Here is a 17,353-nt window from a genome sequence, read left to right as displayed (position 1 = left end):
TGTGTGTGTGTGTGTGTGTGTGTGTGTGTGTGTGTGTGAGTTAGGTTAGCTGTGTGAAGCAGTGGTTGTGGAGGAAAATCTAAAGGCTCAGCCAGAGTCACAAATACAATCTGTTAAATGATAATAATAATAATAATAAAAATACATATAGGTGATTGCTGTAAAGAACATGCATGTACAGATTATAGATAATCCTTTTGATTGATCCCAAGAGGGAAATTTGGTTGTTGCATCAGCACAAGGACATTTATGAGTACAGAGAAAGAGAAAGTAAAAAGAGCACACAGCGTTTCAGAGCAGAGAACAATGCATTTTTCCCCCCATTTTTGAAACCTAATTTCATATACTTGGCAATGTTTTTAATCATTCAAATTTAGCAGGGTGGTTAATATCACTTTTTTTCTTTGGTGTGAGAAACTCAGAAATCATATTTATTATTGCTTAACGCAGACTTTAAAGATAATTTAAAAATTTAAAATAATAGAAATATAGCTAAGTATATGATGTAATAAGAATCTGAATCGGGTTGATTGCCAAGTAGGTTTTTACATTGAAGGAATTTATCTTGGTTTGATGGTGCATAACAATTAAACATAGTATAACAGATAACTGTAACAATATAGAATAATATAGTATGAGATAAGATAAAGTATATTGTAGTAGTGAAATATAGTAATATAACAACACAATAAATAAATAAATAAAATAAAACTATAATAGTGTGGTATAGTATCAGTAGTAGTATACTTTAGACTTTGATCGTTTGCTTGTCTCAGGCAGATGTCATGTCTTTGCAAGTTGATCTTTATCTAGTAAAATGAATGCAACACAATCAGATTAGAACCCGTTCTGCAGGAAGAAACATCAACTCATCTCAGCATCTCATACATCAGATTCCTATCAAAATCAGGAAAGACTGGGTGCCCGGTTAGCTCAGTGGGTAGAGCTGGCGACCCATGTACCGAGGCTGAGTCCTTGCTGCAGCGCCCCAGGATTCCGACCTGTGGTCCCCTCTCTCTGCCCCCCTTTCCTGTCTCTCTTCAACTGTCACTATCATAAAGGCAATAAAAGCCCCAAAAAATACTTTTTAAAAAAATTAATTAGGAAAGACACACATGGTGCATTCTCACTGACAATGACAATTCTTTATAACAAAAAGATGTCACTGAGATAGTCCAAAAGCAAAGCAAGAAGAGGAACAACAGATACATAAATGGGCCATCTGATAGAGAAAGTAACTAAAACTAAACTAACAAACTAAAGTGACTTTAAAATGCTTGATTGTTTCTGGGTGTTTTTTTAGGTGACACCCAACTCCACCCAGCTGTCACTCCAAACAAATACATGCCAAACAAAACTCAGTGATCAATGTATGACGGGCAAAGCTTTTTTAAAAAGATTATATAATTTACAACGGATAAGGAAACAGATGACAGGGCTCATTGTTAATGCGCTCTGAGGTCTTATGACAACCTGAAAAGGGTCAATTAAATAATTGGAGGGTTTTCCCATCATCCTCGTGACTCTGCAAAGAGAAGAAGGGATGTATGGAAACTATCTACACATGGAGGCAACAACTGTTTGTGTGTGTTTGAACTGCACTAATAGATGCTGGATACATGCAGTTTGTATCACCCTAATAATTTAATTCAGAATTTGAAATTCCACCACTGAATTAAAGAAATCCACCAAATATAGTGTAATGTGATGTATAAGGATTAAATAAAAAACCATTTGTAAGGAAGCAGGGATGGATCATTTTACAAGGCAATAAATGATTTTGGTGCAGAACAGAATATTGTTTCTGCATTATGTGATTGAGGTAGATTGTCTGTGTGTTTTTGTGTTTATAGGCCCTGGCTGAATAATAATTCCCCTTTTTAGTACCATGTCGTTGTATAATAAGTATGACCATTTTTTCTTTTTTTGTTCTTTATCATATATTTAATAATGCTGTCACCTGCAAAAACAAAAATTTATGAAACCAATCATTTGTAGCAATCAGTGCAGTGTTTAACAGACATTACTTGTAGTGCTGATCTGACTCAGCAAGATACATGTGACTAACCGTAAACCACAAGCATAATCAGAATGGTGCCAAAGAGTATTTTCAGTTTTTTGTTTTCTAGTCTACATTCTCTCCACACCCCTAGCAAACATCCTTGATGTATTTGACAGTTTCCCCCATGCTTCCAATACTTGATTGAATCAAGTCCATTGTTTGAAATGTATTCTCAGTATGATATGAAAAGACATCACACCCTAAAATAAGTCAAGTCATGTTTTTTTTTCAGAGTGATCTGCCAGCTTGTATGACACAATAAATCTAAGTTTGAACTCTTGAATATACAGCATCACATGGATCTGAATATTGTTTGTCATATAAAATTAAAATAAATGTTTTTGTGCATATCTGTACCAATCAATGGAATAGTAGCAAACTCTGAACTTTCTTGTGAATTTCTGGAAAATATGTAAACAAGTCATACAACTATGTTTACATATTAAATCCATGAAACTGTGATCTTGTTGTGTTGTGACTGATTATCTTATCTTACCCAAACACACTGACAGTGCTGATTGTTATCTGAATGTTAATCAGGTCCATCCTGTCCCCTCACAAGAACCCTGTATAAAGTGCCATCGGTCACACGCAAAAATGTTAAATACAAAGGTGACTGTGCTTTCTCAGTTGTAGCTCCTAAACTTTGGAATAAGGAGATTATTCCATCAGATGTGCTTATTCCATGATTTATTTTAATGGATTGCTAAAAACTCACTTTTATAAATGAGCCTTTTTTTAAATGGTGTGTTTCCTTTTACCTTTGCTGTGTGTTATACAAATGTGTGTATGGAAGGATATGTATGTATGTATGTTTGTAAACTTGTATTTTACATGTGTGTTTTTATCCAATAGGTTTGCACTTGTGGTTTAAAAGGTGCTATAGAAATAAAAGCTATTATTATATTATCATAATTATAATACAATTCTCAAAGTCATCTTATAAAACTATTAATTCGTATTCCATACATCTTTAAACACTAAAGCTTCCCCAGGTTCGTCCTGTGTAATGTTGTGTGTCATTAAGAAAACGACTACCACCATAATGTCTCTGCTGGCCCAAGTCTTTTGCTCTCTGTGCCTACTTTCTGTGTGTGTGCATGTGCAAATGTCAAGCCTCTGTGTACGTGTAGGGACAGAGACACGATCACATCACGATTCCAGCTCCTGCCGCAATCAGTGATCCAAACAAGCCATCCATCTAGACAAGGACCTGACCCACTTCACAGGCCCTCCAATATGTGTAAATAGCTGCGTGGCCTACCACAAATATCCCACTATGATGGGCAATCGGGCTGCTATTCTTAGAACAAGTCGCTATTTTCTCTCCATCTTATTTCCTTCAACACTGTCACAAGGGCAGCTGAGGCATACTCTGTGAAGAGGAAGAGGCAGAAATAGGGTCGTAAAATGGGAACGAAAAGAATAGACACTATAACCACAACTCATCCACCAGCTGAACATGAAACTGTGAGGCAACAAGCTCTCTGGGCTACGCATTTGTCTGCAGTCCTACCCAATATGTCTGTATATACTATACATGTATTTGTGTTGGGGTGATGAAAAGATGATTAAATTACTTTTTACTAGCAAATATTCATGCAGTCAATACAAGGCTGAATCTCTTAATGTAATACAGAGACTTGCATTTTATCTCACCTAGAACTGCAATTGATTTGGTTCTGTGTTTTCTATCTTCTTTAACTGTATTTATATTAAATAAATGTCTTCGAGATTGTTGCTGTTCATTGCCATCAGTGTGTTCCTGCAATCTCTGTCATTAAAACCAAATTTGGGGACAATTGGAATATTAATGAAGTTCGGGTTGAAGCATTTGATTTAAAAACAAATTTTGAAACAAACAATGACAAATTAAAACTGAGAGATATTTTAGAAACATTGCAACATGCCATGACCAACAGGCAGATAGGTCAGTATAACCCCTGCGATGACAGTATACTATACAATACAAACTTGTAAAATATAATCAAAGCAAGCCTACTAATCCTCTCAAAAATACTGTATCAATAACAAAATATTGATATATTGCTATTTTAAATTAGCTCTGTGAACAACCACTGAATATTTACTTCACATTTGGAACTGTCTGACCCAACCCAACAGGTGCCTTCCTCTGCCCATATTTTGGCCACAGCAGTGGTGCGCAACCTCCACCCACGATCCAGGCTGCCAAAAATTTTTACTCCCTCCCCTATACCTCCACACATGAATAAATACAATCACCCTGTTAACCAATCACAGGCTGACACAGACAGACTGCAGCTGAAAAACAGAAGCACAAGGGAGGCTGCACACTTTTGAAAAGCAGTCACACATGACATGTTCTTGGAGAACACACACACACACACACACACACACACACACACACACTGCATAATTCTGCTGTCATTGAACTTCTTCTGTTCTAACTGAGCTATACTCCTTTCCTACACCTTCAGTGAGGATTTGCATTACTTCAGTGAAGTTTTTTTTTTAAAAATCTAATCTTCTTTTAATTCTAAATATACCTTTTCTCTTCATCGTGTGTATTTCACACATCTGCCAACATGTACCTTCTGACAGCTGCCCTGCTGTTTGCTTTACTAGGTGAGTAATTTGCAATCTTTGACTTTGTGTAAAGTCCACCATGGACTTAAGTAATGATTTATGTTTTCAGCGGTCTAATTATTATTGTTTGCCAGGTCATCTTCCAACTGAAGGTCATATTACTGATTTGTGTGTTTGCCCTGGTTGATGTTGTGTTTATTAGCTGCTCTAATTCTCAGTTGGAAGGGAAAATCTGCAGATCCTTGGTTATTGAGTGGCACATCACCAAAGGATGCTAGGTTTGGTTAAAACTGCTTTAACTTTCCTTTAACTCTTTTTGAGACCAAATGTGCAGTATTTCACACCAGCAATTCAGGTTTAAGGATGAAAGCTTAGTAGGCTGCATCTCCCTCTGTCAGTCAACTATGTTGTGGAAAGGTTTGAAGCTATCTAAATGATGCTGTTAGTAAGCACTCTCTAACTATAAGTAAATACCAAAGTATGTAAGGTAGAGACTGACAATAACCAACCAATTCATCACATGTAGGATTAAATAGTATGCAAGCAATCCTTAGCATCTGTTTTATAAGCTTCTGACTACTGAAACAATGTTCTCAAAAGTTCTGTCTCATGAGTCGTCGTATACTATAGCCTATACTATAAGTCAATGAACTGTCAGGTAATCTGAAATTGATAAGGTCTATAAGATGTGCAACAGAAAGCTAACACTTAACATCAACGGGAAGTCAAATTGTATGTACATTGTATTGTATTGTCCTGTTAATCTATTTAAACAGCATTTAATGGCAATCAAATGTCAGACTAGGGTCACATTGTGAAAGTAGCATTTCCACTTTTAAGTCTCACTTCAAATGCTATACAGGCTGAATAACAATCAAGAAATGAAAGTGGCCACTAACATTAGACTGAGAAAAGAAACTAAAATGTGTATGTGACCTAATTTAGAATAAAATGAATGAATGGCATGACCTAAATAAGTTAGTGCTTTTACAGAAATATATCTCTGTAAGTAAACTACTACTGTATAGTATCTTGCCGGACAAAATAATTGTTCAAAGTTGGTAATTATAGGTTGTTTAAAATATAATTTTATGTGTAGTTTAGTCCAGTGATGCGTGCAATTAGTCTGTGGTTTAGTGGCAATGTGTCTCTAAATGGTGACCTGTCACAGCTGTCTCACATTAATAGGTTAGCATGTTCAAAGTAACCTGCATTATATGTGCATTTACCTTTTAAAAGTAGCATGATTTTAAACTGTTCAAATTAGGTACCTTTAATTGTCTGGACTCACCCATTAGTGTAATACCACTAATGTGGCACACAAGCATGCATAAATAAACCAGTCCCACCGAGCAAATTTCAACATTAAAATACATGTTGAAACAGATTTAATTAGTGCACTCACTTAAGCAATGCACACTCTTTTTGTATCGTTATTATTATTCTTCCACTTCATCTTTAATGAATACATTTTAATTTAATGAAAGTTGCTACTTTTGAACCCCTTCATGGTCATTTAGTTTTTCACTTAGAAACGTCATTCAAACTTTAAATTTCACATACACTGAGTAAAGACTTTTCAGTGAAGTAGGAGGCATATTATGTCCATTAGTTAAACTGATGATTCTGTTACTAATAAGCAAAAAAATATTTTAAATTATTATTCCAAGTTCCAGTATATATGTTTTTAATGTCTGAAGGGGATCTTTAAGTTTTGGCCTCCTTGATCCATGATGAGAAACTTTCCAAAACTTAACCTAACTGTTTTAGTTGTCTAACATTAACCATATTGTAATGTGCACAGATACGATAGGGACATTATTTAAACAGTGGCAATTGAGCATTCAGAAACGGGATTCAGGCTTTTGCGGTATCATCGGTCGTCTGTTTGTTGAGTAGGGTTGTGCCTTAACAAGTGTAGTAAACCAGAGTACTACATCTCCTCCTCCTTGTCTTCCTTTTCAGTTTCCTTTTCCTGTGTTCAGTTTCTGGCACCTCTGAACATGGGAGGAGTCACAGGGCATGTACAGTTTAACTCCACCTCCCAAACAGCTATGGTCGAAGTGTCTGGCACTGGATCCTGTGGTTCACTTAACTTTTCCCTCAGCGAGTTCCCTGTCATGTATGGCCATTATGCTCAGCCTTGTTCTGAAGCAAATATCGGCTCCAGTGTCTTTACCTTCACAGCTGATCCTGCCTCAAACCCCATCGTCAACGTGTCACGCCTCTTCGAACAAAGCTCAAACCTGGATGACTTCTCGCTGACTTTGCAGACATGTAACGGCACTAAAGTATGCACGGTTGTAAGTCAAGATCAAACTCTCTTGACTTCTCAGGCAAGGTTCACCAGCCCCATTGCAGGTAATGTTTACATCCGCCTTAACACAGGACAGACCAACCCCAGGCTGCTTGCAGACCTAGTTACAATTGGTCAGGTCAGTGCCTCACAAACCAATATCACTCTCTATGGATCTACAAGCACCGCTACAAGCTGTAGTGTTCTTCTGGGAAGCTTAGATCCCTCAGCATTGACCAATCTGGGGGTCATAAAAGTTGGAACCCCTTTACAGCCTGAGAAATCCCGTCTGGACCTGGCCAGCTACGACACAAACAATGGGTTTCTTCTCATCCGCATGGGGGCAAGTTACAAGTGTGCTCAGATTTACAGACTGCCAGCGAAACAAGTGAGAGCTGTTGTGAGTATGAGAGGGATCAAAGGATACTTCAGCTTCCGTCAGGCTTCCCCATTTGAGGTGACAGAGTTGAGAGTGAACCTGACTAACTTACAGAGCAGAGTCGGCCCTTACCATGTCCACCATTTTCCTGTACCCTCAGTCAGGTCACCTCAATCAAGCGTGTGTTCAAATGATAATGTTGGTGGCCACTGGAATCCATTTGGAGTCAACACAAACGACCCAACTTACCCAACAGTGCCCGGTTCAACACATGACAGATATGAGATCGGTGACCTCAGTGCAAAGCATCCGTCCCTTGCGGAGAAAAATGAGATGGACATGGTGTTCAGGGACTTCAACCTTCCTCTGTTTGGACAGAATAGCATTGTAGGTCGCTCAGTTGTAATTCACAAAACAGATGGTTCCAGGTATGCTTGTGCCAGCATCAGCTATCCCGGTGAAGTGACTGTAGCTAGAGCCAGATTTCGGAACCTTGTGGTTGGTGAGATCTGGTTCACCCAGCTGAAGAACAATCCTCTGTCTGACGTGTCCATCTTCGTGGATTTGTCATATGGAAATTCCACAATGACACCAACCACAAGACACAACTGGCATGTTCACACCTTCCCCATCAGCTCAGAGAGGGACGATGACGAAAGGCGCTGCAGCACAACAGGAGGACACTGGAACCCTTTCAACATTAGCACAACAGACACCAGCTATACCCTCCACTGTGGTCCATCCAGTCCCGTATCCTGCGAGGTGGGAGACCTCTCCAGCAAACACAGTACCATCAACCTTGGCACCCGAGTGGGCGGAGTGGAAGCAAAAAACTTCTTCACTGATGTCACTTCCTGGTTGCCCGGGCCAGGCATTATTGGTCGTTCTGTGGTCATCCATCAGGCAGAAAGAGGGGGGCCGAGGATTGCTTGTGCGAATGTCACAATGGTGCGGGTTCCTAAAGCTAGCTTAGGTACGTGGTTTGGCCCTGAGATGTCAAGTGGACAGGTGCGGTTCTCCCAGGCTGTCCCACAAGGCCCCACAACTATAAACGTATCCCTGATGAACCTGAACTCCTTAGCTGGGGGTTACCACGTTCACATACTGCCCATCAAACCTGGCAGTGTAGAGCCCTGCTCCAACGCAAACATCTTGGGTCACTTCAACCCTTTAGCCTGGAACATATCAAACAGCCCCGCGCCTGGGGCTGGCACAGTAGACCAATATGAGATTGGGGACATCAGTGGGAAGTTTGGGATGCTGAATGACCTTGCCCAGTCTCAGGCTGTTTACATGGACCCTGATATGCCATTAACTGGACCCTACAGCATAGTTGGAAGATCACTGGTGGTTCACTACTCCAACGGATCAAGGTGAGAACCTTTGTGCATTTATGTGATTGTACTTGGAAAAGGGGGGTAAAAGAGGTAAAAGAGGGTGAAAGTGAAATACAGAAGAAGATATGAGGAAATATTTCACAAATATGACCACAGGTTTCCATATCTGAAGAAGAAATGGTGACTGTAACTGCTCTACTGTAGCCACTGACTAATTTCCTAGAACACCAATGCTTTGGTATTTGTTGCAAAAAAGTATTTGTCATTTTATGTTCATCATATATGATACAGACAGAATACAGCAGCTGTAGAGTTTTAGCAGTGATGCCTTTGCAGCATGAGCAGACATCTCTTCACCACCCTCAGCAGCCCTCTGGCATAGTAACAGACTTTACCAATCTATTGAGGGTAATTACAGGTGTAGGGTGTCATAGACATCGAGTCATATCTGTGTCATCTTTTGTATCATAACACACAGATAATCTACCTCATTCACTGAGAATGGCTCAACAAAATGTTGTGAAGGAGATCATTCTTAAGGGGGATCCTGCAGGATTTGATGTTTTGCTCATCTTGTGTGTGAACTGTGCATTTCTATCTATGCGTGTGTGTTTTCATTACAGAATGCGGTGTGCTGACATCTTAGCTGACAGAGATTCAGATGGACAATGGATAATTGCCAAGGCTGTTTTCAATGGTACAGTGACTGGGACAGTGAGACTGGTAAGAACTAACAACAGCCAGCCAAAGTGTTTCCACTAAGTGGAAACATTGATGCACAATATATGTATTTGTTGCAACGACAATAAATGAATCAGTGGCTGTTATTATTAATTATTGAATTTAGGATATCCTATCAGACTAGTTAAAAGGCTATTCCACCAATTCAGCACTGTACTCCTCTAATATTGTCAGACTCATGATGGACTGGCAAATGGCAGCTGAACATGAGATATTGTCTTTTTCATTCCACGCATTCATCTCCCTTGTCAAAACCCGGAGGCTATATTATTCAAAAATGCAACTCATCTGCTGACAGTTTGGCTGCAGATACAGGTGTGTTAAACAAATAGCAACTAATGTAGCCTCAAGATGCTAGCCTCAAGAAGAGACGAGGAGCATGCTACAAATATGCAGCTGTCCTCCCCAAGACCCATAAGCAGGCTTTGATGTGTAGAATCTGGGCTATTTTCATCTCCCACACCACATTTCAAAGATTGTATTTAACTGTGGGTAGTCTGCAATTATAGTCATCTTAACCCAGCTGTCAAGTTTTTATTGCTCAAGGTCAAGTTACAAAACTTTGTCAAAACATAGTTGATGTCATATTCAACATAAATTTATAAGAATGAAATAAGGTGCATTTCTGTCTCTGCTTACAAGGCTTGATTTCCCTTGTTTCTGGAGTCATGTAAAATATGACCCACCCCCAACCCCTTAGTTATGATTACAAACTCTGCCTTGGTCTATAACTTGCCAACAGCACATTTTGACACTGACATGGTGAAATGGATTTTGAAAGTATTTCCTCTATCTAAAAATGCAGAAATCCCCAAAAGACCATGTAATTAATTCTAATGGAAATCATCCAGCCTGTCACCAAAACTTAAGTTACAAGATTCCCATACGATGATGCAAATTGTAAGAATCAGAATCAGATGCTTTTCTTCGATAGCCACATAACACATACAAGGTCTCTTTCTAGCTAACTTATCAGGAGCCAAGCTGCCACAAAAACATGACAGAGTATTTCTGCTGCACTGGACAGACAGTGAACTCATTATGCATGTGGTGGGTTGCAACAAACGGCTATGGGAAACAGGGGAGATATCATTACCTTAGCTTAACATCCGTCTGCTATGGCCAGGGGAACCTACAGGCCCCCTGAACTAGTAAGCTCACCAAGGGAACAGCTGTCTCTGTCAGCCACCCTCCAGAGGCCCCATACTGAGCTCTGCACTACATCTATGGATGAGGGCTTGTTATCTCAAAAGAGGCTATATTATCAAGGAGAAAATTATCGTCTGGGAAGTAAATGTGTCCCCTGAACTTAAATGTGCTAGTTTTGCTCAGGCTGATTGAATAGAGCCACAGAGTGAGTGCAAGAATACCATAATTGTGTACAATAACCACAAATCCCCAGTGGTGTCCATTGTAACTGCATTTTTGTTTATGCAAAGCAAACATCAAGTTCTTGTTGAACTAACTACTACGAGAATATATGACAGTGCACCTTTAATTCTGTCTACTATATCTGTCCACTAATATTATATTTCTCTCTCTCCTCAGCGTCAGCAGATGTTTCCTGATGGCAGTAGCAGTGATATCACACTGGAGGCGACCCTTCGATCAACAACAACGACAAGACTAGATGTAAGTACATAGTCATATACTATACACATGTGCACAAATAACTTTATATAGTTTGTTTTCACAAGCCAAACATACAAAAAACAAAAATCTAAATCAAATGAGAGTTATCAACAATCAGCTATACGATTAAATGTATTTCCTTTTAGCATCAACAGTGCAACATTTAAAGCAACATTATGAAAGAACCTGCATTTTTTGTGATTTGGATTCAGAGTGCAGAGCATCATAAATGGACTGTACTCATGCGTTTGTTACAATTACACTTTTTTAACACAGCCAAACATCAAGCAAGTGCAACAGCACAAGACTTAGTAAGCCAGCTGAAATTACTTACTGCTCCAACAGCCAAAAGGGCAGCTCACCAGGTGTTACTTAGTGCTTAGTGCTTAGTGTTATGCACTCCCAACCATTGACAATATCCAAACCCAGGCATACATACATAGTGCAAAAAAAGGTGTACAGGGCGCAGAGGTACCATCCCCCCATTACAAATCAGTGTAGCATCAAAATGATTTTGAAGGCTTTTCTACCTTATTTCAAGGTAGAAAAGTTACATAATGTTGCATAAAACTTGGAAAGAAAAGTGACACACCTGACAAGCTGTGCGTGCGAAAGCTGCTAGTAGAATAGTAGAATGGACAATAACTTCAAGGGATCAGGAAATAGGAGAACACACATCCAGACAGAAACACTGCACAGTACATGGGATTCATTTAGCACCCACAACTGCTGCCATGTAGGTGCCAATGTCTCTGAGAAGGAGGAAACATACTTGACCCACACATAGATGGATGCTGACAGTGCCAGAGTTGGTCTAATAAATCTGAGGACACAAGGTTGTAAAGATACATAAAACAGTATGTTCAGACACACATGTAAATTATCCGTCCCTGCAGGCATCTTTGTTCATCAACCGTATGGGCGCCAACAGCCAGTGCGACAGTGTGGGAGACACATTCAATCCCTTCAGCATGACATCAATGGTGAGACCAGACTGTCTCTTCTTTAATTTCTGAACTTCATCGCTTCCTGAGTCTGAAAGAAAAATGTTTTCGGAGGCTGATAGTACTTCTAAATCTAAATAAGTGAACTTTTCTTTCTTTTCTTAAATTACTGACTGTATATGAAGACACCATTAGCAAATTTATCATCAAAGCAACTACATTTAAATCAGTTTTAATAATTACATAATCCCATCATCAGCCTGATTTCTGAGTAAACTGCTTGATCGGTGTGCCTTCACATTGATATTTTTTTAGCAGCGGAGTTACACAATAACAATGATCTCTGTAAATGCTGTATTAGTGTATGTACTGCTCTGTATAAGCAAGGCATAGAAATACATTTCTGTATTTTGTCAAGTTACTTTTATCTGGCCAATCATGTTACTTTTTTTCAATCTCTGAAAACCAATGGCAACATATTGTAATTATAATCATTAGAAATGAGCCCAGTGCTCAGTTTGATTTGTGAAATTACTTGGGCTTTTCAAATTGGATTTATGTTTTTAGAAATTATGGGAGATCAAACACTTGGTTGTAAATCCTTTAATATGTACAGGCCTATACAAGGGGACAAATCTTTAAAGCTGTGCAGGGAAGGGAAGTCTATTACTCTTGAGCAATTAAAACATGGCCATTAAATGTCAGATAACTTCCTTCACTTCTTTCTGTTCCCCCTTCAGAGCTCCAGCTGTTCACTAGAAAACCCTCTGAGCTGTGTGGTGGGAGAGGTATCTGCAAGACAAGGCCCAGTCAGCCTGACTCAGGGACAGGTCTACACTGACAGCATTATCCAGCTGCACGGAGACAACACAGGTACCACACAGAAATGAAAGTGTGTGACCGTATTTAGCAGTGCTAACAATGAAAGATTTAAATAAAACCTTTAAGGGATTCTTAGCATTCTTCTTGCTAGTTTAAGACTTCTACACCAAAATAAATTAATGTAATATGATGTATATAATAAAAATAGAACAGACGTAGCTAATATTTGTCTGTTTTTGTAGTGGTCCGCAGATCTCTGGTGCTGAAGACCGGCGACAGCATCATTGCATGTGCCGACATCCTCCCAGAATCCCCTTCAGCAGAGCAGACCTTTCCCAACGTGGCTAACTTCAGCAGGTGAGTGTAATAAACACTCCCACTGTGTTATTAATACCCTTTAATAATATATATTTAAGTATATTTTCATTAGTGTATAATCACCTGAAAAATGTTTTCTACATGGCGTATGTCACTGAATGGACAAACCAAACACTGGCTCTTGATAAGACCTTTTGACTTTTGCAGCCACCGTAGTTTCTCCTGCAGGCTTGTAAGGCTGAGTTATATTCAGATGGTTTCAATCTGCAACGTCAAGGAATTCTTAGGCCTATAACAGAAACTTAAAACATCTGTTTAATTAAGTGTTAAAAAACAATGTGTTTGTAACAGATTTGTGAACTGTATATTTTGAATGAGTCCTGTACACTGTGAAACCTAGCTAGAAGTCCATTCATTCATAAGTGCCTGGCTCTTTGTCAATGTCAAAGTTATCACCAAACTATTGCAAAGACAATTGTTTGTCTCCATTTCAATTCATATTTTTCATTTTTCTCTTGACTCACTCCAACCATTGTTCTTAAACTTGGCAATGTAAAAACTTCCGTCAGGACTGTCATTGACAAAACAAATTAACCTTCATTAAATATTTCAGCCATTGAGGAAACAGAACAACTTGTAACCACAACTGGCGAGCAGACAACGCCTACTACACAATTCAAAATGTTTGCTGTACTTATCAGAGGAAATATCCAAAATGTGACATATTCAAATAGCATATTTATACTAAATAATGTCCTACTACATCTGCACCAGTAGATGTAGTAAGACTGCATCACACTTGTACCCACAGTCAAAGTAATCTGGGGTATTATCTGTACTATTCATACCAGAATGTCTCCTAGATAATAAAACAATCCAAAATAAGGAAGTATTTTATTTTTTCTAAAAGTTAAAACACAATGACTGATGCATTTCTCAGTCTGTTAAGATCTTAGATGGTTCATTTTGATATTTTAAGCAATGACGCCACAACATTTACTGCAGTGTCATTCAAGCAATACGAAGCATCTGACTAACAAATTAGATTTGAAAAAGCGTCATATTTCTGTGAGAACAGATACTGGCTGATTAAATGCATGGGTGTGAAATACCCCTTTTCTATGTTACTGGATTCCAGTTAATTTGTTAATGTGTGTTAACATGAATTCATGATACATCTTCCAAAAATAACTTTATTTATCCGTGAAATCATCATTACTTAAACATGTACTTTGTACCTTAACTATAAAGTGTTACTAAGAACTCATTAGAATCTCTAAAGTGAATGCATTAATTTCTTTTTTTGCAGATATGATTTCCGTAGGAGGGTTGCGGACGTCCTGCAGATGGAAACAGCAAGAGTCACCATCCTGCCCAACTCTCCCAGCTCTGCAGCTGATGGAAGGTGCCAGCAGGTCAACTTCATGGTATCTGGTAAGGTGAAAACTCTTCCCCTATCAACACAACAGCGTGTTTAATTTGCAATATAAGGGAAACTGTATAGCTAACAACAACATTTGAGTCCATGAGTAAAGAAGATCACGAGGAAGCGAAATTGATTCCTCTTCCTCTATTTACACTGGAATTCATAATAGTTAAATGGCGTAACCATTCTCAACAGACTGGTCATTTTGACGAACGTGGTGGAGACAGTTTTGATCCCGAAATTTAATTTAATGTCACTTTGTTCGTGTATTCAGGGACGTCCTGTATTATAGTAGTATAGTATAGTTCATAACACTGAGTTTTCACAAGTCACTGACATGAAAAAAAACATGTCACGTCAAGAAGGACATGGGAGTACCAAAGAGAAAAAAACAACATAGATCTTATTGGAATATTTATCCATCCATGATTGAAAGAACAGAACAGCATAAAAGCTGATTTAGCAGAAGGAGTGTTACATACAGCATACCGCCTACACTATGGCCAGGATGAGTAGGTTCTGTATTCACAAATACAACACAAAGCTTCTGTATGTGATATAAACTCAATCTATCAGACTGTATGTAAGTCCATAAACACTTGAGTCTAACATGACTTATCTGGGCAAGCTGTGTGCCCAGGCAGTGTTCATCAGGACAATGAACAATTATGGGTGTTGAAAATCTTTGGAAAAGCTGAAAAATTGCTCAGTAACCTGATGCTGGAGTTGAGTGTCTGTGTGTCCCTTTTTTGTCCCTTCCTCTGTCCCAGAGGGGAACAAAGAAGTGTCTGTACAGAGGCTTCACACAGTATAGCACAGGACAGGCATTTATACCCTCAGAAGTCTCCCACAGGGCAGAGAGTTTACTATTGCAATAAATCCTGAGAAGGTCTCCTATGAGTATGAGAGTAATACAGCAGAGAGACGTACACACAATAGTTTTCAAACAGCATGCAGCTGAGAGTGTGTGATGATGAGTGCTGGAGAGAATAGAAATGATAAATGATAAATTATTGACATTGATCACCGTCTGAGGCAAAAGTACCAGTAAAACTATCACTCCTACTTGACAACCAATTGAAAGGAAAACAACTGCTACTATATGTAACAGAGCTTATTTCTGAAATACACTGCAGCATTTCCGGTTGATAATCAATGTAATAAGTGTAACAAATCAGTAATTGCGGCTTGGACAGTCAATGTGTAATTAACCATTGCCACATTGTCTGTATCTTAAAGGGAACGTGAACAAAGAACTCCTGAAGTCTGTCAAAACCAACGAGAAGATGGGCGCTTTCAAAGACTCTGACATATGCACAAGTAAGTATATGCGCTATACTGTAGTTGTAGCTTCAACTGGACTTGTGTCTTATAATAGAGTTTCATTCCTTGCGTGAATAACCTGTGGCCGCCTTTATGATCGGATGCTTTCAGGAAGCGCAGGTCTGCTGCTGGTGCCAGTAACTCTTCTTCTTGGCTTGATGTTTGCTGTCGCCTGCCTGCTGCCATCTACAACTTATGTATAGCTCAGAGATTCATCCACACAATGCATCATCAGTGGGGAATAGGGATACATGGATCCTCATATTGTAAAACTGTGAATGTGTTAATGAAATGTTTCCCACCAAGAGATATGATGGTCATCTAATTAATTAATTATCAGCTGTGTTTCTTTTTGCAACTTTTGTCAACTATTAACAATCTGGCTATTTTACTTTTTCTAATAATCATTTTAGGCAACAAACTATTCAGTAGCTTTTCAGTTTAGCCATAAAAGATGCATTCTTTTTCCATAACAACATTGTTCATGTTTTATTAATTTGGAATAATGTTAAATGGGTGGGTGAAGTTCATATATCCATGTCAAATGTTGTGTAAATATTTGGAAATTGTGAATAAAATACAATAATATTTGTATGCTTTGTGCCAATAATAATTTTTTTGTTCTTGCTTTAAACCTCTAAACATCTCAGCATGAGAATAAATGAGTGAGTTCAGACAGTGCTTTAGTAAGACAGTAAACCTGTGAGACATTATACGAGAGTATTGTGAAGAGTTAATACATTTAACTAAGGACTTTGTTAATGATTCATAAATGATTAGCTATTGTTTTATATATCAGTTAAAAGCCAGGTTGTGTGTTGGCAGGTGTTCAACCTCTTCCAGGACACTTGTTGGGTTTTCTTAGTTTTTTAGTTCATCATGTACAGTGAAAACTGCTGCAGTGAATCTGGACCAAAATCAATTTATTAACAACTTATTAACATTTACAACTAAGGACTTAATCCAATCCAATCCAACTTTATTTGTTAAGCACTTTAAAACAACCAAAGTTGACCAAAGTGCTGTACAGGAGAATAAATAAGACATCATAAATATAAGACATAACAGCTCACATGAGGCGCAAAATAACATATAATAAAACAATAAAATGAAAAGACATAAAACATGAGTAAAAATAATAACCATGCAATAAAAAGCAATCAAAAAAGTAAAAATAACAAATACAAAAAATAAATCAAGTAAATAAAGTCGACATCTTACTAGGTGTCAAAGGCCACAGAGAAGAGATGGGTTTTAAGACTGGTTTAAAAACAGACAGAGAAGAGGCCTGTTTAATGTGCAGAGGCAGATCATTCCATAATTTAGGAGCAGACACAGCAAAGGCACGGTCCCCTGTGAGCTTCCGCTTAGTTTTAGGCACACTCAGGAGCAGCTGATCATCTGACCTGAGGGGGCGGACGGGTATATAGGGGTGTAGAAGCTCAGAGATGTAGGGCGGGGCAAGACCATTCAGGGATTTAAAAGCAAATAAAAGAATTTTAAAA

The 17,353-nt window shown here is 38.5% G+C and overlaps 1 protein-coding gene across 1 annotated transcript; it reads left to right on the top strand.

Annotated features, from left to right (window-relative positions):
- Nucleotides 1-4,333: 4,333 nt before the first annotated feature.
- Nucleotides 4,334-16,442, top strand: cusr (Copper-only SOD repeat protein). The gene is made up of 10 exons (XM_051385350.1): nt 4,334-4,669; nt 6,596-8,678; nt 9,266-9,365; nt 10,932-11,015; nt 11,912-11,998; nt 12,700-12,832; nt 13,024-13,138; nt 14,409-14,533; nt 15,765-15,845; nt 15,960-16,442. Exons 1-10 carry the CDS (start codon nt 4,630-4,632, stop codon nt 16,049-16,051), a joined length of 2,940 nt encoding a protein of 979 aa, XP_051241310.1. The 5' UTR covers nt 4,334-4,629; the 3' UTR covers nt 16,052-16,442.
- Nucleotides 16,443-17,353: the final 911 nt, after the last annotated feature.

This window comes from Dicentrarchus labrax, unplaced genomic scaffold, assembly GCF_905237075.1.
Source record: "Dicentrarchus labrax unplaced genomic scaffold, dlabrax2021, whole genome shotgun sequence".
In the NCBI taxonomy this organism is placed as follows: domain Eukaryota; kingdom Metazoa; phylum Chordata; class Actinopteri; family Moronidae; genus Dicentrarchus; species Dicentrarchus labrax.
Note: the sequence above shows the minus strand (reverse complement) of the source record. Positions and strands in the feature narration are given on the sequence as shown.